A 23,535-nucleotide genomic window follows, 5' to 3' on the forward strand; every position below is an offset into this window, starting at 1 on the left:
GCACTTATGAATTGGCTTCTTTGAAGATAAGCTCCTCGCCACCATGATGGTCCGGCCCTGCAGCAGCTCAGGTAAACTTACCTCTATCAGGTGACAAACGGACGGACAATAATATCATCCGAGGATGAAGATAACACAACGATAAGGAACGCAAGAAGTTATGAAACATTGTCTTGTTCTTTATTACACCAAAATGTGATCTTCCTCAGTAGCAGTGGCGGCTCGCCCATAGAGGGCGATAGGGCGCCGCCCTCCTTGAGCCATATCAGCAAAAAACGAAAATATAATAATGAATAATAATGATGTTTTTTTTTTTTTTTTTTTTTTGTATTAATAATCATAATTTATGATTTCAATACAGTTTTTACCTGCATCTAAGTCTGAATATCATTGTACAATCAGCGTCTGTGCTCTGTACCGTCACTCTGGGGCGATGTCGGGCTGGTTGAAAATCGCCCCCAGCGCTCTCATAGACATCAATGTAAAACTTTTTTTTTTCAAACTGCAAGCCTCGCAATGCAATCTCTATGGGTTCCGGGGGTGCTCGCCCTAACGTGTTGTCGTCATACGTACAGTAAACAATAAACCAATTACAGTGACTGATACAGTCACATGTCCAGTATGCAGCCCAGAGCGGTCATATTCAAGACCAACACAACTTTATATCAACTCAGGCTAGGCTGGCAAGCTACTTACTTGATCGGACTCGGACTAGGTCTTTCCCAGACAAAATGTAACCATCAAGCAAGTATCTACCAAGATGGATTGGGGGATCTTATAAACGCGGATTTTCACGGGGCTCGTTTGAACGGCTAACGAGGCTAGCAGGATGCTAATGCGCTAACGCTCTGTCCTGCTGCCGCTGCATGATGATATGGACTGTATACTGGCTTTTTATCCATCCTGATGGCAGCACAGAGACCGCATGGATAACTTTGGGTGTCACCCCTATGCATCATCTCTCAGAAAAGGTAAAACAAACATTAAACATCAATCTGCATATACGAGCCAGCGCCGTTCAACAGCTGATCGGCTATTGAACGGCGATCAGCTGTTGATCGTCGTTTAGCTGACAGCTGCTTTCACCGTCCGACATAAACCCGCCTACCAAGTGCTGTAGACAGTAGTAACCCAAACCAATGTGATGATTAGCACTGTTAATGTTGCACATGCTATGCCAGCATCCATTTTTGTCTCCTAACTTTTAAAGGAAGCCTATCTGAGGAGCACACTGGTAGATGACAAGTTATCTGTGATGGCCACAGCCGGATAATTAAATCATTTTAGAGCTAAAATAATTTTATTCAAGAAATTAACTAACTTAATTTCCAAAAATACTGTACAGTGCAATGCTTGTCTAATGTTGCCAGAGTGGTTATGCCAGATGAACAGGAAAAACAAACAGTTAAATGCAATATGACATTGTCATATGCTATCTGATTTAGGTTAATTTTGGGTCATATTTCCCATCATGGCAACAATTGCCCCCCCTGAGATTATTGTCAGGAGCCGCCACTGCTCAGTAGCCTACTTACTCTGAACGTGCGAGGTAGCCTACTTACTGGGTATCTGAGAAACAACAGGACCAGCTGTATTATGGAGTGGACACTGTAAATTCCACATAATTATTAGATAAGTAATGGAAAGTTACACAGTAAGTTCCATGAAAATCCTTGGGAAGTTTCGGGAACTTACAGAGTAAAACGCGGGCTGTATTATAAAGCGCTATCGAGTTTATTAACACAAAACACTTTCAAACAGACAAAATGAATAATATGTTTTTGAACACTTTATTTTTAGATTTTTTTTAAAGGAACAGAATAATAATATCGTGCAGACGTGATAGAAGCTGTTTTTTTATTGAGGCAAACTTGTGACGGAGACACATATTTAGATTGTGATTTGTGATTAAAACAAAGACTTCCTCTGTTATTGCTGAGCATTTGCACTCATGAATCTTTTACAGAAGCGTTTTTTTGTTACAAAAAAAGCAGTGGATAGGGTAAACAGATGGTTAGGGTGAACAGATAGCCCATTCATGGTTAGAATTAACCACTTAACCCTTTGACAACAGCCTTGAAATAGTTGCCAACATCCTCCATCCCGTCCCCTAAAGCAGATCGCAGGTCTTCAGCGACTTCCTTGAGTCCCTCCTTTATTTCTTCAGCTGCGGTGCGGATCTGGGGCTCAAAATAATCCAGCTCTGACTTCAGCAGATCGTTGAAGGCGGAGAGCTTTGCCTGGGCGTTGTCACGGACCTGTGTTAGAAACGGGTCGATGTGCTGCTTCATGTCGCCCACGTTGTCTGAAGTGCGGGTCTGGATCTCCTCAGCGTAGTCAGAAACTTGCCTGAGAGAAAATAAACATTTTAAAAGTTATACGTTTCAGAAACAACTATTGGGATTTATCACATTGCTTCGGGATTAAGAGGAAATTGGTTTTAGATCTTGATAGATATTTATGTTCCGATTGACCTAATTAAAGGAGAAGTAAGTGATTTTTCTTTGTTAATATAAGAGTTAAATCACTCAATATTAAAGGTGCTGTAAGCGGAATGGTTCTTTTAGCTAACTTCCTGTCTTCAAGCAGCGAGTTATTTAGCGTCATCTCAGATCCATAAGTGTGATAAAACATGATAAAAACCATCAAAACAGACATTGGGAAGGATTTTTACCTGCTCCGCCATTGTAGGCGCATAAACATTCACCCATCTGTTGCTCTGGCGTGCACCGGCAGTGAGACCATGAGTGAGACGGGTGTCGGTTTGTAGCGTTCTCTCTTGTGATTGGATAAAAATTTCGGGATCCTCCAATAAGTTTATTTGCCGATTACATGCAGAGCAGCTGAGAGATTGGCCTTATGAAAAGCGCACATTATGTAAGTGATCACTGTATGAATAAATAGCGATTTAACACTTATTTTAACATAAATACACCGCTTACTTCACCTTTAATACAGCAATCACTTTAACAGTATGCGCAATTCATTACACAGGTGTCCCAGTCATTCAGCTTTGCAGTAATTGGCAGATAACATTTGAGTATACCATTAATTTTTATGCAATCAGGAGACAGAGTGCTATAAAGAGGCGGGTCTCTGTGACCGTGAACAACGACCATCGCTGCACTATCTGACGAAGACTGCTGTGTGTTCATGTTGTGGTGACGTGGGGACGAGGGAGGGGACTGCTAACTCCAGTCACTGACCGGAAGTTTAGCTAAAAGGACCATATCACTTACTTCTCCTTTAAGGGTCCAAGTAAGAGTCCTACATTCAAACATCATGCGGAAGTCACAGTAGTCCTTATAAGTCAAGTTGTTAAAGAAGGATACAATTTTCCAGTCTGTACACTATACTCACCGTTGGATGGTCTCCGTGTCCTTGTTGACGCGTTTCTTCAGCTTGTGGATGTAGGTGGAGAACCGGTCCTTGATGTCTTCTACGCCCTGCTCCAACAAGGCCTGCACCTCCTTGCTGTACTCCTCCATCTGCCCGCGGGCCTCTCCCATGTCGTTGCTCAGTTTGTCGGACAGCCCCTGCATGTCTCTGAGTGAATTCTCTGAAACCGTTGAAAGAACCGGGGCCATTTTTTTCGCCAGGTCATCGTGGTACGCGGTCAGCTCAGACACGCTCTCCTGGAACAGGGTGCTGTTGAGGGGGACAGATGAGTTTAGGGTTTTTTCCTTTGTTTTAGTGAAGAATTTTAATAATAGTTCAGAGCAAATAAAGATGAAACTCAAGTTGAAAACAAAAATTCTAAATGCCAACTATGTCAGAAATGATCTGAATGTTAAATTGTAGGAGTTTGTTAAAGCCATATAGGAGAGAGTGGGGTGAGTTGTGCCAGGGGGAAGTAGTGCCACTCCTTGTTTCTAGACAACCTTAGAAGAAATTGGTCATGTGACCACATATGTTTGAAGAGCCATCCATCCAATCACAGCCATTCTCTGCCCAAACAGAGAACTATATGTAACTATTTCTTAATTCAACACGGCGGAATGGATAAACTCACTCCAGGTCTGTGGCCATCTTGGAGCTCTTCATGTCTTCCACAACTCTATCAGCCTTCTTCTCCAGCTCAGTGAAGTAATCATTTAACTTGTTGCCAATGTCCTGCCAGTCTCTTGTCCAGTCCTCTGGAACACTTCTGGCATGGCAGCCTGGTTCAGACAGAGACACAAATATCTAAATATTCACTTCTGAATCTTTTCAAAGGGAAATAAATCAAAATGGAGGATGTTTATGTGTCCCTAAGAAGAAAGGTTAAACTCACCTGACAGGACGGAGAGCACAAGGAATACTGCAAAGACCCTCATGATGAACAGGAATATAGACACCTGAAATATCTGATAAGAAAAAAATATCTCAATACTGACATAGGCCTACATCATAAAAAAAATGTAGCTATTGAACACTGATATCGTATATATATATATATATATATATATATATATATATATATATATTTAAAAAAAAAAACTTGTTATTCAATGTAATATAATCTAAGTCATTTATGGCAGGTGAATAGGTTACAATGGGTAATCTTTAGATACTGTATCTTCAGGAAACTTTGCCTGTTGATTACCTACAATAAAACAATAATTTTTTGTATAACATATTCTCAGAAATGTTTGATTAAATATACAAATTTGAATATATTTAACAAAAAATATATACATTTGAATCTCTTAAAAAAACAAAGAATATTGGATAAAAATAGTTCAAATCTTAATTTCCTTTTTTTGTAACATGTGCGTTTTTAAAGAACAGATTTTGGATACAGCCTTTATTCCATTTTATAAATTAAAAAAATACCATGTACAAGTCTGAAGAACGCATTTTCGTCATGTACATTTTTTTATCATAAATGAGACATTTAACAACATTGGGACAAAACCATCAGAATAGTGCTGAGAATTATGATGGGAAGCTTAGTTGATATGTGCTTTAGAAGTTGAGATTTTTGATTCAGAGTATTGAAAAAAAGGTTTGGATAACGGCTTAAAGATGGTTGTATAGGAGAAACATAAAGACCAAATTGGATACGGTTTAGAAAAATAAACACCTAAATGTACACTTTGGACTTTTTGTACTAGTCTGAAATAAGATGGAAGCAAAATAGACACAAATCTAACAAATGTACAAGTGCTTTGAAAAACAATGTTTTTTGGCTGCAGCGTCTCGCATTATATAAATATAAACATTACGAATGATTTGACACAGTTAAAAACCAATATGAAGTCAGAGAGAAGAGGTCTGAGACTTACCTCTGTGATGATCTGTTTGGTATATAAGAGCCACAGGCTCGTCACTCAGTTTTTATTCTGTTTGGCGCTGATGCCTGGACCCAATAAATCTTACTGACCTTCGTCCGATGTTCCAAGCTTAAACTTTGTTGCAACTTTTTTATTGATGTGTGTGTACTTTCGCACAATGAAAGTACAAAGTAAAACTCCCCATAAGTAACTGATCAGAGCCTCTGAGTCAATAATCAAATAAAAAAATATGGAGATAAATAAAGTATCTATCTATCTACATAAACAATGCGATTTAACAACAGGACAAACGTCCAAGGTCCTACTGATATTATATTATTATCCTGCTGATCTGGGTCATAGGCTCGTTTAACAACCTCTACCTGCATTCATTCCACTTTTATAAGATGGGAAACCTTCCAATGAACTATCTTGCACACAGATCTGGTTCATCAATGAATAACGTTATTGTCTGTAAGCGTGGAAGTGTACTTTTGGCCTTGCTGTTGACACAAAGAAAACACATGAGGCATTAAATAGATAATAAAATCAAAAGATATCTGGACAAGTTACATTTAAGCGCTTTCATGGTAAATGTACGAAGCAAAATAAATGTGTCTATGTGTGGCTGTGTGTGTGTGTGTGTGTGTGTGTGTGGGTGGGTGCGTATCTGTGTATTTAACCTATTGACCTAAAAGGATGAACCTAGATCGGTTCATCCTAGCCTGAGAAAAGGCAGAAAGAGTGTGTTTATGGTCTCACTGTTTAACCCTACAGGGGCTGTCAGAATGCACAAACTCCCCACCCCATTTGGGTCCCTTGTTGGTTATCGGTTATTGGTTAGTTCTAGTTCCAGTTCACACAAGGATAGACAAAGAGAAATACTACAACCGCACAGTGGAAGGACTTGGACCCTCTTAAAGAAGGTGACAATGTGACAGTTGAATGTAAACTAACTGGGATTGTTGTTCACGAACACACACTACCTCACTAGTAACTACAAGACATTACATAGTGATTGGGGAATGATTTTAGTGCTCTTGTAAGGACTGTGAAAAGTTTGATACTCAGAAAACAAAGAGGGAGAGAAATGTGGACGTGTAATGTTTAAGCACTGTGTAACATCCTGTAAAAGAGTAGCTGCAGTGGGTAAAGAAAATTACTGTTTTTTGAGACTTGGTAGAAATGGAATATAATATTCATAAGTGTGTTTTAATTCATGTATAATCGCTTGAATATACAAGTTGTTGTTTCTTTCCTCACAATGAGCATTTTAATATCTACATAGGAGCTGGATAAAAATGGACAAACTTAACAGCCTTATGCATTTTCATATATAGTGAGCGTCCTGGGGAAATGCACGAGTTGGAAGTCGAAGAAGTTAGCAAGAGAGCGTTGCATTCTAGAGTTTTCATCCCTATATGACACCAAAATCACATTATTACACACTGTACCTTTAACCGTCCATAGGATTCAAGTGAATAACAGAACAGAATGAAGCAGTGTCAGCAGCTGGTTTTTATTGAGGGGAACTTGTGACAGAGACACATTAAGATTGTGATGAAAACAAAGACTTCCTCTCTTATTGCTGAGTATCTGTATCACTTGTGAATCTTTTACAGAGGATGGGGGTTTGTGTGATGGATAGACAGACGGTCCAGACGGTTTAGATGTTATCGGTGATCACAGAGACATAAGGCTGAAACCAGGAGGTCAGCTCCTGCATCTTGCCCTCCAGTGTGGAACGCAGCTCCAGAGCGGTTCTCTCGAGGTTCTCCTTGATGTCCTCAGCTTTGGTCTTCAGTGTGGTCTCCATGTTCTCTGACTTTAAGCTTTATTTATACAGGTAATCTAATTGAGACTTAATGTCTCATTATCAAGTGAGACCTGTTTGAGACAATACAACATAACAATTATCAGTTACAGACAGACCAGACAGACAGACAGACAGACAGATTTAACAGTAGGCTTTATATACTGTATACAGTACACACACACACACACACACACACACACACACACACACACACACACACACACACACACACACACACACACACACACACACACACACACACACACACACACACACACACACACACACACACACACACACACACACACACACACACACACACACACACCTTTTGATCTCCTGTAAGTCCTTGTTGATGCGCTTCTTCAGTTTGTAGGTTTATATATTAAGGGCGCCTTTCATCATGGCCTCATGCTGGGCCATTAGCTGCTCCAATAGCTGCTCCAGCGAGGCACTTCTTAGGTATTCATCCCCTACTCTGTTGTTGGTGGTGCAGAGTGGGGGCAAATGAGTCTAGGGATTTTTGAAAACTAGTTTGTCCTATCGTTACAGAGATTAAACAGCACTCGACAAAGTATTCAGATTATTTAACAGAAGAATTATCAGCAAAATATTTCAGTAATTCATCATGGCTGTGTGGATAAACTCACCTCATCTGTTGACTCAAGTCTTGAGGAATACTTCTGGCATGGCAGCCTGGTTCAGACAGAGACAATAATAATAATACATTTATTAAGGTTGATAGGTTGATTGAGGAACATAAAATACATATGTTACTAACACCTCAAATATTAAAAAAAAGAAGAAATCTTTCAGATGGGAAATAAATCATGACGAAAGACGTTTTGCTTTGGGTGATGGATGAAATGTCCGTCAAGACATTTTGTTTCCTTTATATTGTTATTATCAGTGTTGGGGGCCCTGGAATAGGCTTGATTTTCAAAATAAAAGCCCCCAAAAGTAACAGGAGTTTACGGCAAGCATCAGGTGTGCTTTTCATACACTAACTTACAGCTGTGAGAACAGTAACTCCCGTTCAAAGTTTATTTGCTTCTTCCATTTTCCTGTTTTTCCAAAGATGTTCAATATATATATGAAGTTTGAGGAGGTTTCTGTCCCCAAGAAGAAAGGTTTACTCACCGGCCAGGACGGCGAGCACAAGGAATACTGCAAAGACCTTCATGATGAACAGGAATAAAGACACCTGGAATATCCAATAAAGAGGTGGTTAAAATGTTCTCAACATTGACATAAAACAGATGAAAAAAATTGACTATTGACTTAATTGATGAAATGGAGTAGAGATGGGAATGACATGCAGACAACGACCCGGGCTGGATTCAATTCCGGGTCAGCTGGACTGAGCCCTCTATGGTATGCGCTCTAACCACTACCCCACGAGCACCCCCCATACACAGAGCGGCCCCTTTATTCCTCTAGTTTTAATAAACATAATAATTGCAAATGATTTCACAACAAACAAAGTCAGAGAGAAGTGGTCAGTGACTTACCTCTATGATCCTGATCTGTGGTTTCTTTGAGAGCCACCGAGCTCATCACTCATTATTTATTCAGTTTAGTGGCACTGATGCATGGATCCAATAAATGTTTGAAGATCGCTGAACTTTGTCTGATGTTCCAAGATTAAACTGTGTTGTTGCAACCTTGTTATTCCTGTGTGTGTTATTTGTTATTTGGGGCTCCACGTCGCACACGTAAAGTACACAGCCAAACACCAAAAAATGATCTGATCAGAGTTAAAACATTTGAATCACGAGTGGTATATTTTGGGATCATGAAATAAAATAAAATATTTTTACCACTCAACTGCAGTTTACAGTAAGTGTAAGAAACGTGTCCCTGTTTGTCAAAAAACATTTGCAACAGGGAAATCGCCAAGGTGAGACTTATAGTATATTTATTGTCCAACTGATCTGGCTCATAGTCTTCTTTAACAACCATTGCCTGCTTTTATTAAACTTTTATAAAATGAGAAACCTTCCAATTATACACATCTTATACATATCTGGGTGGTAAGTATTACCTTTATTGTCTGTAAGCATGTCTCCCTGTTGACACAAATGTAAAAACACATGAGGCATTAGATACATCAGAAGATATCTGGACACAAGTTACATACAAGTTCTTTCGGGGCAAATGTATGAGGCAATATTAATGTGTGTGGGTGTGTCTGTGGGTTTGTGTTTGTGTCTGTGTGGGTGTGTGTTTGCGTTTGTGTGGGTGTGTGTTTGTGTGTGTGTGTGTGTGTGTGTGTGTGTGTGTGTGTGTGTGTGTGTGTGTGTGTGTGCGTGTGTGCGTGTGTGTGTGAATGATAACCGCCTCCGTGCTCTTTTTTAAATGATTATTCAAACCTAACCTTTCGGCTAAAGGCCCTTCCACACTTGCACTAAGGTCATAGGAACTTGTGAGCAGCTCAGATTAAGCTTCTTTTTTTTTTTACCATGGGGGCACCATAGTAAAACATGAGTCTCTATATCTTCTCTCATGTGAAGGGGCGCCCTAATGGGTCACTTCCACACATTTGCATACTATAGTTTACAGAGCCCAGGCTGTGTATTAACACCTGATTTTTTTTAGAGCACACACAGTACAGACAGGCAGCGGACCGTGAGGAGATTTGACAACTTTAATTCTCAATAATCGCTGACTCCACCATTAATTCAGCTGAAAGTAATATTCACCTTGATATCTGGGTCTATCAGTATGACAGAATAAAGGGCAAAAACTCCAGATGACCTTCAGAGGAAAACCAGGACCTTATTAGTTCTAGTTCCAGTTCACACAAGGACTGATACACAACAGACTCAGAGAAATACTAAAACCGCACAGTGGAAGGACTTGGACTCCCTTAAAGAGGTTTACAATGTGTTTGACCTTTTGAACCTAAAAGTTGTTTAAAGGGGAAATGTGATGAAGCCAGTAGAGTAAGTGGAGCTGCAGTCAGGACGTGTCCTGAGGACTTTTGTACACACACACACACACACACACACACACACACACACACACACACACACACACACACACACACACACACACACACACACACACACACACACACACACACACACACACACACACACACACACACACACACACACACACACACACACACACACACACACACACACATATACATAAGGACACAAATGTCATAGATGCAAAGTTTTCTCCGACACAACTCTGAAACGTGGCCAATGCCAGTCAAACAGCTGATATTATGGGTACACACAACACCTTCTCCTCCAAATATGGCGACTGCCAATGATGGAGGACACTGAGCAGTATTTGGCAAGCTGTTTTGCGCTTGTTTTTGTAAGGCCGACAATCACACACACTCACACACTCACACACACACACACACACAGTTCAATCTGAATGGTTTAAGTAAAGAATGGAGCAGAATGAAGCAGTGTTAGCAGCTGGTTTTTATTGAAGGGAACTTGTGACACATTTGGATTGTGATGAAAACAAAGACTTCCTCTCTTATTGCTGAGTATCTGTATCACTTGTTAATCTTTTACAGAGGATGGGGTTTGTGTGATGGATAGACAGACGGTCCAGACGGTTTAGATGTTATCGGTGATCACAGAGACATAAGGCTGAAACCAGGAGGTCAGCTCCTGCATCTTGCCCTCCAGTGTGGAACGCAGCTCCAGAGCGGTTCTCTCGAGGTTCTCCTTGATGTCCTCAGCTTTGGTCTTCAGTGTGGTCTCCATGTTCTCGGACTGGGACTTCAGCAGATCGTTTAAGGTGGTGATCTTTGCCTGGGCGTTGTCACGGACCTGAGCAACGTAAGGCTGGAACTGCTGCTTTACGTCTTCCATGTTGTCTGAGGTGCGGGTCTGGATGTCCTCCATGTAGTCAGCAACTTGCCTGAGAGGAAAGAAAAACATGTATTTAACCAGGTGAATAATACGTTTCAGAACATCCTTCCTCCTTAGTTTAGAATAACCCTTAAACAGAGGCCCCTTCTTTGACGATTTGGAAAGAATTGATTAGACTCTTACGAATCAATGTAAAATGTGGGTTTTTAGCAAGGTTAATTCTAGTCGGTCTAAATAGGGGTGCTGAATGTGGGATTTTACATGGAATTGCTTGCTATACTTTGCCTGTTGTGGTACAAATATCAGGCAATTATAGCCTACTTTTAATAAAAATGTGATGCCATGTCTAGAAAACCAACTGTCATAACAGTAAAAATCAAGAGTATTCATAACTCACCTCTTGATCTCCTGCGAGTCCTTGTTGATGCGTTTCTTCAGCTTGCGCGAGTAGGTGGACATCCTGCCCCTCATCTCGTCGGTGTTGGTCTGCATCACGGCCTTCAGCTCCTCGCTGTACTTCTCCACCTGACCCTGGGCCTCGGTCAGCTGTGCGTTCAGTTTCTCTGAAAGCTGCTGGATGTCTCTGACCAAACGATCTGCCACCACCTGGGAGTAGGGGGCAAGCTTCTCCTGGAGGTCATCACTGTACACATTCAGTTCAGACATGCTGTCCTGCACTAGGGTGCTGTTGTGTTGTGTTGGGTGGGGTGGAGAGAGAGAGAGAGAGAGAGAGGGGGGGGGGGTATAGGTTATTAAAGGGATTTTGCTTTTTGTGTTTTTAGTGAAGCGATCACAAAATGTAATGCTGCGAATAATGCTGGGATCTATCATGAGCTGTCTCATGTCAAAGAAATCAAGGCATCAATACATTTTAACAGAACATTTGAGAAAAGATTGAATAGTGGCTGAGACTCAACCAATAAAAGTCACAATAGAAATGAAATAATATACAGTACATCTCTGTAAAAAAATCAGAGACCACTCAAAATATTCAGTGTCTATCGTTTGAATATGTATAGGCATATATGTTTTAGTAGAATGAACATTTTGGTTTTGTAATATAAACTACTGACAACATTTCTACCATAATTAATAAATTTTCTGACATTAAGATAATTTTCAATTTGTAGTTATGTAGAGATGAAGATTTAAGAAAAATCCAGACTGATCTCTTAATTTTTTTCCCGAGCTGTACATACAAATATTTATAAAATAAACATCTGTCAGTGCTGGAGCCTTCAAAATGATCATACAACCAAATCATGTATCAAACCTTCACATGTGCAAGTTATGACTTTGTAACTATTTCTTAATTAGAGGATAAACTCACTCCAGTTCTCTGCTGATGTCGGAGCTCTTGATGTCTTTCAAAACGGCATCGGCCTTTGAGTTGAGTTGAGTGAACAGATCCGTGAACCTTTCCACTGTGTCATCCCAGCCACGGGTGAAATCCTCAAGAGGAACACTTCTGGCATGGCAGCCTGGTTCGGAAGGAGATAATAATAAGAAAATACATTTTATAAGATTGAGAAGATAGCGTGGAACACAAAAACATAAATAAAATCGAATGTAAAAAGGTAAGATGTTATATGTAATAAACTCCATTTCAAAGTATATCACAAAAGTACATTTTGCCCCGTTTCTTCTTCCAAACTTCCATTTTTCCAAATGTTTGAATTGAGAGGTTTTTATGTGTCTATTTAGAAGAAAAGTGTGACTCACCGGACAGGACGGCGAGCACAAGGAATACTGCAAAGACCCTCATGATGAACAGGAACAAGGACACCTGAAATATCACGGAAGTATTGGTCAAACATTTCTCAAAACTGACATAAAACAGATAGAAAACCTACAAATTTCAACTGCTGAACATGTATTTCAAGACCTTTTTTTTTTAACCCGTTATCTACTGTTATTTGATCAAACACTTTATTCGTCTATAGGCTAAAAAAACATAAACGTTTCAAATGATTTCACACCAAACAAAGTCAGACAGTAGAGTTTTGTGACTTACCTCTGTGATACTGATCTGTGACGTCTGTGAGGCTCTGATCTCCTCACTCACTATTTATACAGTTGAGTGGCTCTGATGCATTGACCCAATAAATGTTTGTTAGGATCACTGACCTTTGTCCGAAGTTCTCAGTGTGAGCTGCGACGTTGTCACCTTTGTATTGCTGATTGTGTGTGTGTTATTTGGGCTCCACGTCACACACTGAAAAAAGCTAATAGAAAACAAACAAAAATTAACTGATCAGAGTTAATAAAACCTGAAAGAGTGTCAGAATTAGCTGTCAGAATTGTTTCCACTTTATGCAAAAATAAATTACAAAAAAACTTTTTTCTAACACACTAGTAACTTTAAACCTGCAAACACTGCAATTCATACATTTTCTCAACATATGGGTAAAACCTTATGAAATGTATATGGTTCTAAATTTGCTAAACTACCAATGAATACAATTATATTGAATTAAATTATATTATGTGAAAATTATAAAAAGCTGATAATATAATGATATTATAAAATCCACTGTGGTGGCAGATGTGCAACTATGGGTTACCATTAAAACCCAATTCATACACAAGGAAGTAGACTAGTTGTCCACTGTAGTGATACTGAATCACAACAGGAACAGTTTCTTTTAAGGTTCTTTAATCTTAAATGATTAAAAAAGATAGATCAGAGAAGAAACTTGTCATCGTTTGTCACAAAAAACAATGCTACTGATAGCACAACAGGGAAACTGTCAAAGGTCACCCTCATATCATATCATGGTCCATCTGATTTGGGTCATAGTGTCCTTTAACAACCTCTGCCTGTATTTATAAAACTTTTATAAGATTGGAAACCTTCCAATTAACTATAGAATCTTCTAACTGCACACAGATCAGCGCAATCAATGAATAACTTGATTTTCTGTAAGCGTGGAAGTGTACTTTTGGCCTCACTGGTGACACAAATATAAACAGACATGAGTCATTAAGAATTGTGAACAACATACGAGTGCTTTTAGGCAATTGATATGTACAAAAGTAAACGTATGGGGCAAAATAAATGTCCTGTTTATGTTTTCAGATGTTCTCTAGTCTTTGCTGTTTTTATTAATTGGATGATTTGACATCTTCTGTCCTCTAAAAACATTTGAATTAAAAAAGGAAATGTAACCAGAGACAATACGTTGCTTTATTTTGACGGGTCACAAGCCAAAAATGATGATTGGCAAAACAAACATCAATTTTCAAGTTAATGCCGTTGTATTTAAACAGCTGAATATATTAGATGGCAAAGGTTAAAGCCATAGTGCGTAACTTTTTCATATAAATTAATGTTTGTTAAATTCAAGCCATTGCCAGATGAATGCAAAGGTATCAAATCCATGCGCAATCACAGAAGGCTTACCTCATGTGGATGCTCCAAGAGTGTTCTAATGACTTATTTTGAATTCTTCATGGGGCGACAGAGGTTACGTAGCCTGGTGGTTCTACCAGACCATCGTACTTCATTTCATTTGTACAGAAGGTCTGGAATCGCTCAATTGACAAACGTTAACTCACTTGAAGGCGGGTGTCTGTTGAAGTTTAAAACTATTGGATCTGCCCAGTGCCACTCTGGATCTGCCAACCAACCATGTCATGCGCCGGCTTCTGAGCCACTCCTTCTGTTCGCTGATTGGACCGGCAGAAATCTGTCCGGAGAAAACCTAAGAATATACCGCACACTGAGACCAGACTGACTACTGAAGGGAAATGAAAATTGAGCGGAAGTAGTAGGCGGGCGGTGCCAGGCTAGAGGTTACACACTATAGCTTTGAAATGAAACTGTGGGACTTTTTTCACTTTGAACAAAAGTGGCAATGACGACATGATAAAATACTAAAGGTGCTTTTCCACTACATGGTACCGACTCTACTCTAACCAGGACCTCTGGTGACCACAAATATAAACACATGAGTCATTCGATACATTAAGATTTGTGGACAACATAGGAGTGCTGTTAGGCAATTGATATGTACAAAACTAAACGAATGGGGCAAAAAAAAGGTCCTGTTTCAGCACTATAGCTTTGAAATGAAACTGTGGGACTTTTTTCACTTTCGCTTCATCGATGGGTGGCACCATATCCTGCTCATCAAACAGCCAAGCTACTGTAGCTGTCATAGTTTTGGAGTTTGCTGTTTTCAGTTTTTGTTCAACACTCCAGTTTTTGTTGTGTAGTAAACAGAAGGAAATATTTTGAACATACCAGACCAAATAGAGCTGCATCATCAAAACCCCTGAGTGTACTGATATTAACAAGTGTGTTTTATACGGTTAATGAATGAATCTTTTCATTTATAACAGGGGACATAGAGTTATTTTTCATGTTTTTCATAGTCCCACTTGAATAAATCTTAATGATATCAGGTTTGACGTAATAGCAAATCCTTCACATGAAGGGGTTTGTCGTGCATTTCCCACTTTCAATATGAATAAAAAGTGACATCACAAAGTACATTCAAGCTGTTTATTGTTGTTGTTTTACAGATGGAGGCTTATCGCTGTAAACAGTAACACAACGGAGGAAATACTGACAGTGTCCAGAAGATGGTTTCCCTTTTTGGGGCATCTTTAAAAAACAACATATTGCACCTTTAAATCGGTCCCAAAAACATGACCCTGCTTGAACACAGAGAACCTGTCGACGATCAGTAGAGAAACACGAGTGGCCGTTTACATGGCCAGCTTAGAGAAGGTCTTCCACAGCTCGTCCAGCTGTTGCTTCATCTTGTGAGCGTCGGCGTCCATCTTGGCTCTGATCTCCTCTCCGTACGGGGCCAGGCTCCTCTCCAGCTCCTGGGTCTTCTGGGTGAGCTGGCTCTCAAAGCTCTGGGCTAGTGGCAGCATGCTGCTCTGGAACTCCTCCAGACGCTGCTCCATCTTGAGCCTCATCTCCTCGGTGTAGGGAACCATCTGGACCCGGAGCTGCTCCACGCTCCTGTCCAGCTGCCCCTTCAGCTCCTGGGACTTCTTCAGCAGGACGGCCTGCAGCGCCTGGGGGTCCATGGTCTCAGCGTAGGGTGTAGCCTCGGCACGGAGTTCCTCAACCTTTTGATTAGTTTTGTTTTAGTTTAGTTTTTCACATACAAACAATGTAAAAACAATTATAGTGATAACACATTTAGGTACATTTCAATATTAGAATACAACACTATAAAAAAAATAAAAAAATAGAAAAAATGCTAAATAATCAAGGAAAGCAAAACAGTAATAAAAAAAATAAAACTAAAATACCCCAAAAATATAAAACAATCAGATATTTACCTTCGTCTGGAGGTCGGCCACCAGCTCATCAGCGTAGGGTTTCAGCTCGGCGCTCACGGCGGTCAGGTCTTTCTCCATGCGGGCCTTCAGGAGCTCGGCCTCCTGGGTGAACTTAGTCATCAGGTCCTGGGTGACGGGAGCCACCTGGGCGCGCAGGGTGTCGGCCAGTTTGTTCACGGTGTCGGTGCTCTCTGAGATGAAGGTGCTAAAGGGGACGCAGATATACAGATGAATTCATGAAATATAACATAAATTATACCAATAGTGAAGTTTTTAGGGGCGTAACACTTTCTAAGAGTATTAGAGCCATGGGAGAGAAATAAAATTAGCAGCCTTTGTTTTCCATTATTCATTACATAATAATAATAATAATAATAATAATAATAATAATAATAATAATAATAATAATAATAATAATAATAATAATATATTCGATTTATAAAGCGCTTTTCTCGCACTCATAGCGCTTCAGACTAAAATCCAAATGTTAAGAATAAATCTGTAAATACAATGTCGAGAAGAAACTCAACAGTTCAAGAATAAAGTTGGAAAGATATGGACAGATTCCGACTTCCAGTATCAGTAACTCAATCAACCTCTAAGCTCCACTAAAAACATTGCTCTCTTTGTGTAGTGGTCTGTGAAATGAGAGCACAGGGGTTGTCTACAAGGCAAAACAACAAAGTGTAAAAATCCCTTCACTCTTATACAGTGGACTACAGTTAGAGGACGACTCGTTTCTGTCACAATGAGGTTTTAGAATAATTTTCCTTGGATAAATGCGACTTACTTCAGTTCCTTTCCGAGCTGGGACTCTCTGATTTGCTGCAGGGAGTCTTCAGCGGTCAGGGTCGCCTTGGCAACGTAGTCCCAGAAAGCATCCTTGACCATGTCGACCTGTTGCTTGGGCTGCTGCAGCGCCACGAGGTTGGCATTGCAACCGGCTGAAATAACAGGGATATTGTTATTATCACTTGTTCAAGATTTTAAAGTTTTTCTTCCAATTTGCAACCAAAAACTTATTTTTTTAACAAAATTATTTCTCACCTGTGAAAACAGCGAGGGCGAGAACCACAAGGACCTTCATGATTGACACTTCAACTGCAAAGAAACACACAAAAGAATTAGCTTTTTGAAGTCAATTCTGAAACATATTTCATAACAACCTAAACAGTGACATTTTCTCAATAGCTTCTTACCTGTGTGTGAGCTTGCTGTTCGGACGGTGAGCTGATGGTGATCACAGTGTGTGTGTCCTGCACTGATCCTGGCTGAGTTTATATAGGCAGCGACTCCTATAGAGGAATCTCCACAGACTAAAGTCCAGGGCAGAGTGATGTGCTGTCATGGAACGGAATGCTTCCACATCACAACAGTGGTCACGACGTAATCAGTGAACTGATGAGAACTCTGTACGTTATTACATCATGAGGCTATACATGGTTCAGAGCAGGGCTGAAGAATGGTATTCAAAACATTTTAGTTTTTATTAAGAAGTTGTTTTAACGACACTTTCTATGTCTTTTATCAATAAAACTTTAAAATGTTGTTACAAATGTGTGTAAAACAATACATTACTCAAAGGTGTTATGCCTTTGCTCTGAGCGATATGATGTTTAATTCAGTTTTAGTTTTTATGTTTAAAATACAGATACAGTAACACGTGGTCTGTTGTCTAAAGTACAGCAGATGATGATGGCAATGTCAACAGTTTTAAAGGTAAAGGGTCATAAACCAAAGTTTTGGACAAATTAAGTTTCTACTCGATGTTAGTTGAAAAATCAAAGGATCAACAAAGTTGTTCCGAATCATCCAGGGCAACATGTATGGAAGCCGCGAACAGCTGTGGATGTTTTTAATTGTGAAAGCTTGTACTGGTATAACCGGTTAATAAAGTAATCAAAAGTCCTTTATTTCAAGATCACAAGACAATTAGGAGTACTCAAATTATATTATATAAGGACTAAGAGAAAACTGACTCTGTTTTCTTGGCATTCACTGCAAACAGGGCTGAGTGTCTGAACCAAATTAAATTGCAATTGATCAATTAGTTCTTTTGATATTTTACTTAAAATAAATGTGAACCTCACGGTGACACTGGAAAACATGCAGGTTTCATCCTTGCATAAGGTTAAAAAATGTGTGTAAAACATTTTAAATCCTATCAGTTCTAGCTATTCAGTTGTACAGCCAAAGTAGTGGATCGATCAACAGACATCCTTAGAGCTGCAAACATGGATCAAAATAATAAAAGAATATACAGTATTTCATATAGTATATACAATAAAGAATATTATAATACAATATTTGGATTTCCAACTTTGGTTTACACTAACATCCATGTACCTCAAAAGTCATTAGCACACTGCCGTCTATTGCTGCCTTTCAAATACAAACTAAAACTGAGCTAAACTGTTTCATTTTTGGCTGTTCACATCTAAACAAGCTAAAATAAACATATTGAGGACAGATACAACAACACATGTACTTCTATTAAATGTACCAGAATCTGTGTAAAGCCATAACAATGAATGCACTTTAACTGGGCTGCATAGTTAATCAAAGAGTATGTAACATTTGAACACAGTGGAGTTGACAGCACTTTGAGTAAGGGTGTGACCAAGATAAGATAATAAAGAATTGTAACAATTTCACTCTGTTGTGACACAGTACAGGATTACTGCATTGTTTCTGATGATGAGTCTGTTGATCGTTACTTAAACACAGATATTGATTCACTTGAATGCTTCAACGTTACGTAGACAAACGTCTTCACTGTCCGAGGTTTAAGGTCTGTGAAAAATTAGCAGGACTTTGGTCCAGTTTGTCCAATCCGACGCTGAGGTTATCTCGACCGAGGAATATAACGTTTCCTTATACGGAGATTCACTCAGGACGTCCCGATAAGGCAAAGGAGCTGAGCTGTGTGGCCTCAAAGGTGGAGTCAGCAATTTTGGAGAATGCTTGTTTGTCAAATCCACTTTTTGTAAAATTCAGTTAATACAGTATCTCCTCACATCCGCTACCGGTTTGTACTGAAAACAAAACAAAACAATTGTCAATACACAGCCTAGGCTCTTTAACTGGTTTGTAATTATAGGTAAAACAAAAAAGTGTAGATAACAACATGCCAGTTTACAGAGCCTAGGCTGTGTATTAACACTGGATTTTTGGACAGCGCACACACAGTACGGACAGGTAGCGGATTGTGAGAAGATATTCAGGGATTTTGATAGTATGGTGTAGCATGTGTCTGGTGTTGACCGTCATGCTATTTGCATAGAGCCACAGCTGAACTAATATGAGTCACATCCGAACAATATCACCTCGCTAATACTCAGTTTTAGTTTTATCTTTTAAATGGAAAAACAAAAGGTTAAATTTAGGGCTGTCAAATTAACGCGTTAATTTCGATTAATTACAGAAAAAATAACGCGATTAAAAAAATGAATGCAGATTAATTGCACTTCTATATTGCCCTTTGGCGCAAAAGAGGTGAGACGATAGCGGAGCTGCACCTGTATCTTGCGGAGACGGCCCGCACGGGATTAAAGAGTAAAGAAAGAAGCATAGAGAGGGCTCTATGGATGTGTTATGGGCTGCTCCGGGCAAATAAGCATGAAGGTAGGAATAGCCTATAGGGTAGCCTATAGGCCTACAGTTGTTTATAAACAGGCATAAAAGTGTCATATAACTTATAAGTATGCGATTAATTTAGATGAATTAATCACAGAGCCTGTAATTAATTAGATTATTTTTTTTTAATCGCTTGACAGCCCTAGTTATATGTGTCGTTTTATTGTGTTTTTTTTTTAATGTGAAGCGCTTTGTGACCCTGGTCTGCGAGAGGCGCTATATAAATAAACTTTACTTACTTACTTACTTACTTACTAGTTAAATGACATGTTTGTAACGTGAAACTTGCAGTGAGAATTATTAGGTTTTCAAATGACCTTTTTCCTTCTTTTTTTTTTACTACAGATACAAATAAAATAGATTTCAAAGCACGGAAAGGAAAATCTTTGGTGGAAATCTAGAAAAACAACTCGTCCTATGTGACACCTGTAACCCAACAGAAACAAGCACCAAGTAGTTTATCTTAATATTGATCTTATCGCCCGTACTCCACGCCATTAGTCATCACATTTTATAATCTTATGATGATGCATATTCTCTGGAATCTGAATGGTACATGGGAATCATTTCAGGTTGAGCAAACATCAAAGTGAAACTAATTTTGATTGAATAATAGTATCATAAATACCAATAAACTAATAAATATCAAAGCCTGTGCTGTTTGTGTGAATATTTTCAGACGAATGTAAGTAACAATGTCCCTATGTGACACCTGTCAACACAAAAACAAGCACCAAAAAGTTTATCTTAACATTGATCTTATTGCACTGATGTTCCCATGACGCTCCTGTGATGGTACACTATGTGCTTGTTATCTACTGCACCTTTAAAGAGAATCTGAAGAATTCACAGCCAAGTAAACATCATAATTATCAATAATAGGCCTTAGTGAACTTATGTTGCAACCTGTTGATTTGATAGGAGGCTTCTGTTATAGGGTTTGTTCGGATAGTTCGCTAACCTGTTAATCTGTCTTCGTGGTACTCACATAATGTTTTGGGTCTGAGCTGAACAATATAAAAACTTTGATGAGTAGGGAGATGAGACTTTATCTGTACAGCTGAAATCACAGTGTCTCCTAAGCTAAACTATTGTATAAAAACTAATATTAACAAACCTAATGAACAGAAATTCCCTAGGCTAATACAAATGAAAGGCATTATAATTTAGAGGTTTTGGATCTCTGTGTGTCCCCACTAGTTACTGCCTTCAGTGGACAACTTATAACATTTAACTTGTACCTATCACCCATTCAGATTCCAGAGAATATGTATCATCACAAGATTATTAAAGGCCAATGACACTTGAATTATGACGTGGAGTGGCAGCGTTGACAGGAATGTATCCAGCGGGGGCAAGAGGAGGAGGACTTTAGCCTAATATATGGCTATAAAACATCTGACAGGCATCACACAGACACCAAACACAGACTGAAGAAGACACAAGCTGCATCTGTAAGGTAACACTTCTCAGATGTTCATTAATGAATTGTAAGATTATACATTTGTTACATAGTTTTTCTAAAATTGTAAATTTGTTTTCTTTATCCAGCAGACTCAAACTCAATCATGAAGGTTCTTGTGGTTCTCGCACTTGCTCATTTCTCTGGTGAGTGTATTTTTTTTTTCAACACATACAAACAAAATGGAAAACAACTTGGGATATGAATGAACAGAATTACTAAACTTACTAAAAAGTATTTAGTATTTTTTTGAGTTTTTCTATTAAAATAATGCTAAAAATATTCTGTTTTATCCACAGTTTGCAATGCCAACATGCTGTGGAGCGAGCCGCCCAAGAACAATCTGGATTTGGTGAAAGATGCTTTCTGGGACTATGTTGCTAAGGCGACCCTGACGGCGGAGGATTCCATTAAGCAGATCAGAGAGTCTGAGCTGGGACAGGACGTGAAGTAAGAGTCAAAGTGATGAATAATAATAATGATAATAATAAACTTTATTTGTTTAGCACTGATTCTTATACAAGAAATGCAGCTCAAAGTGCTTTACAATATAGAAATGACCTGCATGCATTACGAGTAGCGCTGGGTATCGGCAAGGACTTTACGATACAGGGCACATCGCGATACATGGGTCACGGTATGATATATCACGATACATTGCGATACGATGCATATTGCGATATTCCACATAGTTCATTGAACATTTTGTCAAAGAGCTTAAATACATGTTGCTGGGTACCATCTGGGCAATTCGAAGCCACCAGCCACACTGCTTTCCGTATCTTCAGGAGCGGAGGTTGTAGTTCACAAAATATTGACCTTTGGAGCTGGAAATCTATACAGATATCTCACAAATTTTATCATGATAAATTGCTGTATCGATTTTTTTCAGCACTGCCCTACTTACATATTATTATTATTATGAAAACAGGGATTGAAATCAATATAAAGAAAATAATATGTAAATTAAAAGACAAAATATTGTGAATGTTTCAATTTAATAACAGATTTTTTTTCTTTTTCTCTCCATCAGCACCAAGATCTCTCAGAGCGCTGACACGGTGAACCAGTACGTGGTCGCCCTCCATACGCGGGCCGCCCCTCTCACCCAGGACTTCCTGGACCAGTTTACCCAGGAGGCCGAGCTCCTGAAGGCCCGCATGGAGAAAGACCTGACCGCAGTGAGCTCCGAGCTGAAACCCTACGCTGATGAGCTGGTGGCCGACCTCCAGAGGAAGGTGACTATCTGACTGTTTTGTATTTTTTGTGTTTAAAAATATATATATATATATTTATTTTTTATTCTATAATTTTTTTCATATTGTGTTGTATTCTAATTCAAGTGTTTTTAGGTGTGGTTTTCATATAATAATCCTTTACAGGTTTTATAAAAAATGTTTTATCACTCTATGTCTTTTTGTTTTGTTTGTATGTGAAATAAAAACTAATCTAAAACTAACCTTAAAGGTTGAGGAGCTTCATGCCGAGGCTACACCCTACGCTGAGACCATGGACCCCCAGGCCCTGCAGGCCGTCCTGCTGAAGAAGTCCCAGGAGCTGAAGGGGCAGCTGGACAGGAGCGTGGAGCAGCTCCGGGTCCAGATGGTTCCCTACACCGAGGAGATGAGGCTCAAGATGGAGCAGCGTCTGGAGGAGTTCCAGAGCAGCATGCTGCCACTGGCCCAGAGCTTTGAGAGCCAGCTCACCCAGAAGACCCAGGAGCTGGAGAGGAGCCTGGCCCCGTACGGAGAGGAGATCAGAGCCAAGATGGATGCCAGCACTCAGGACCTGCAGGCTCAGCTGACCGCTCTGTGGGAGTCCTTCGCCCAGAAGAAGCTTTAAAAAGACATTTCTCTATCCGACGCCATGTATAAAATACTTATTTTAACTTAAGCAATGTTTATTTTCTTAAATAAAAGTGTAACTAACAAGTTCAGTCTTTTGGTTCTTTATTAGCGTTTAAGGCTGAAGTGCGTTTGAGCAACATTCTGCAACCGTGTCAACTCAAGATGGTTGATGGAGGAGAGCAAGAGTTATCTCCAAAAATGTCAGAAATAATCCTGGTCCAGGCACTCAAGCCTTGTCTGCTTTGGGCTCTAGCCGACATGCATTGGAGTACCTTCATTGTGTCTTGCCCTTTGAATTGAAGGCCTTTTTATATTTTGGTCATAACTCTTCCTCCCCTCGGTCAATTTTATAGCCTTCCATGTGCACCAG

General features: G+C 39.5%; 3 protein-coding genes across 3 annotated transcripts; 1 reads left to right on the forward strand and 2 right to left on the reverse strand.

Annotated features, from left to right (window-relative positions):
- Positions 1–10,658: 10,658 nt before the first annotated feature.
- Positions 10,659–12,681, reverse strand: apoea (apolipoprotein Ea; the record flags this gene model as incomplete). The annotated part of the gene is made up of 4 exons (XM_080045816.1): positions 10,659–10,965; positions 11,314–11,601; positions 12,247–12,397; positions 12,639–12,681. The coding sequence occupies 4 exons, from the start codon at positions 12,679–12,681 to the stop codon at positions 10,659–10,661; spliced, it is 789 nt and encodes a 262-aa protein (XP_079901942.1).
- A 2,948-nt stretch (positions 12,682–15,629) lies between these two features.
- LOC307264407 (uncharacterized protein) lies at positions 15,630–17,307 on the reverse strand (the record flags this gene model as incomplete). The annotated part of the gene is made up of 4 exons (XM_080045817.1): positions 15,630–16,004; positions 16,221–16,425; positions 17,011–17,164; positions 17,268–17,307. 4 exons carry the CDS (start codon positions 17,305–17,307, stop codon positions 15,630–15,632), a joined length of 774 nt encoding a protein of 257 aa, XP_079901943.1.
- A 4,117-nt stretch (positions 17,308–21,424) lies between these two features.
- LOC307264408 (uncharacterized protein) lies at positions 21,425–23,160 on the forward strand (the record flags this gene model as incomplete). Its single annotated transcript, XM_080045818.1, has 4 exons — positions 21,425–21,464; positions 21,618–21,768; positions 22,352–22,556; positions 22,786–23,160. 4 exons carry the CDS (start codon positions 21,425–21,427, stop codon positions 23,158–23,160), a joined length of 771 nt encoding a protein of 256 aa, XP_079901944.1.
- Positions 23,161–23,535: the final 375 nt, after the last annotated feature.

The sequence above is a fragment of the Ammodytes marinus genome, assembly GCF_949987685.1.
Source record: "Ammodytes marinus genome assembly, chromosome: 17".
In the NCBI taxonomy this organism is placed as follows: domain Eukaryota; kingdom Metazoa; phylum Chordata; class Actinopteri; order Uranoscopiformes; family Ammodytidae; genus Ammodytes; species Ammodytes marinus.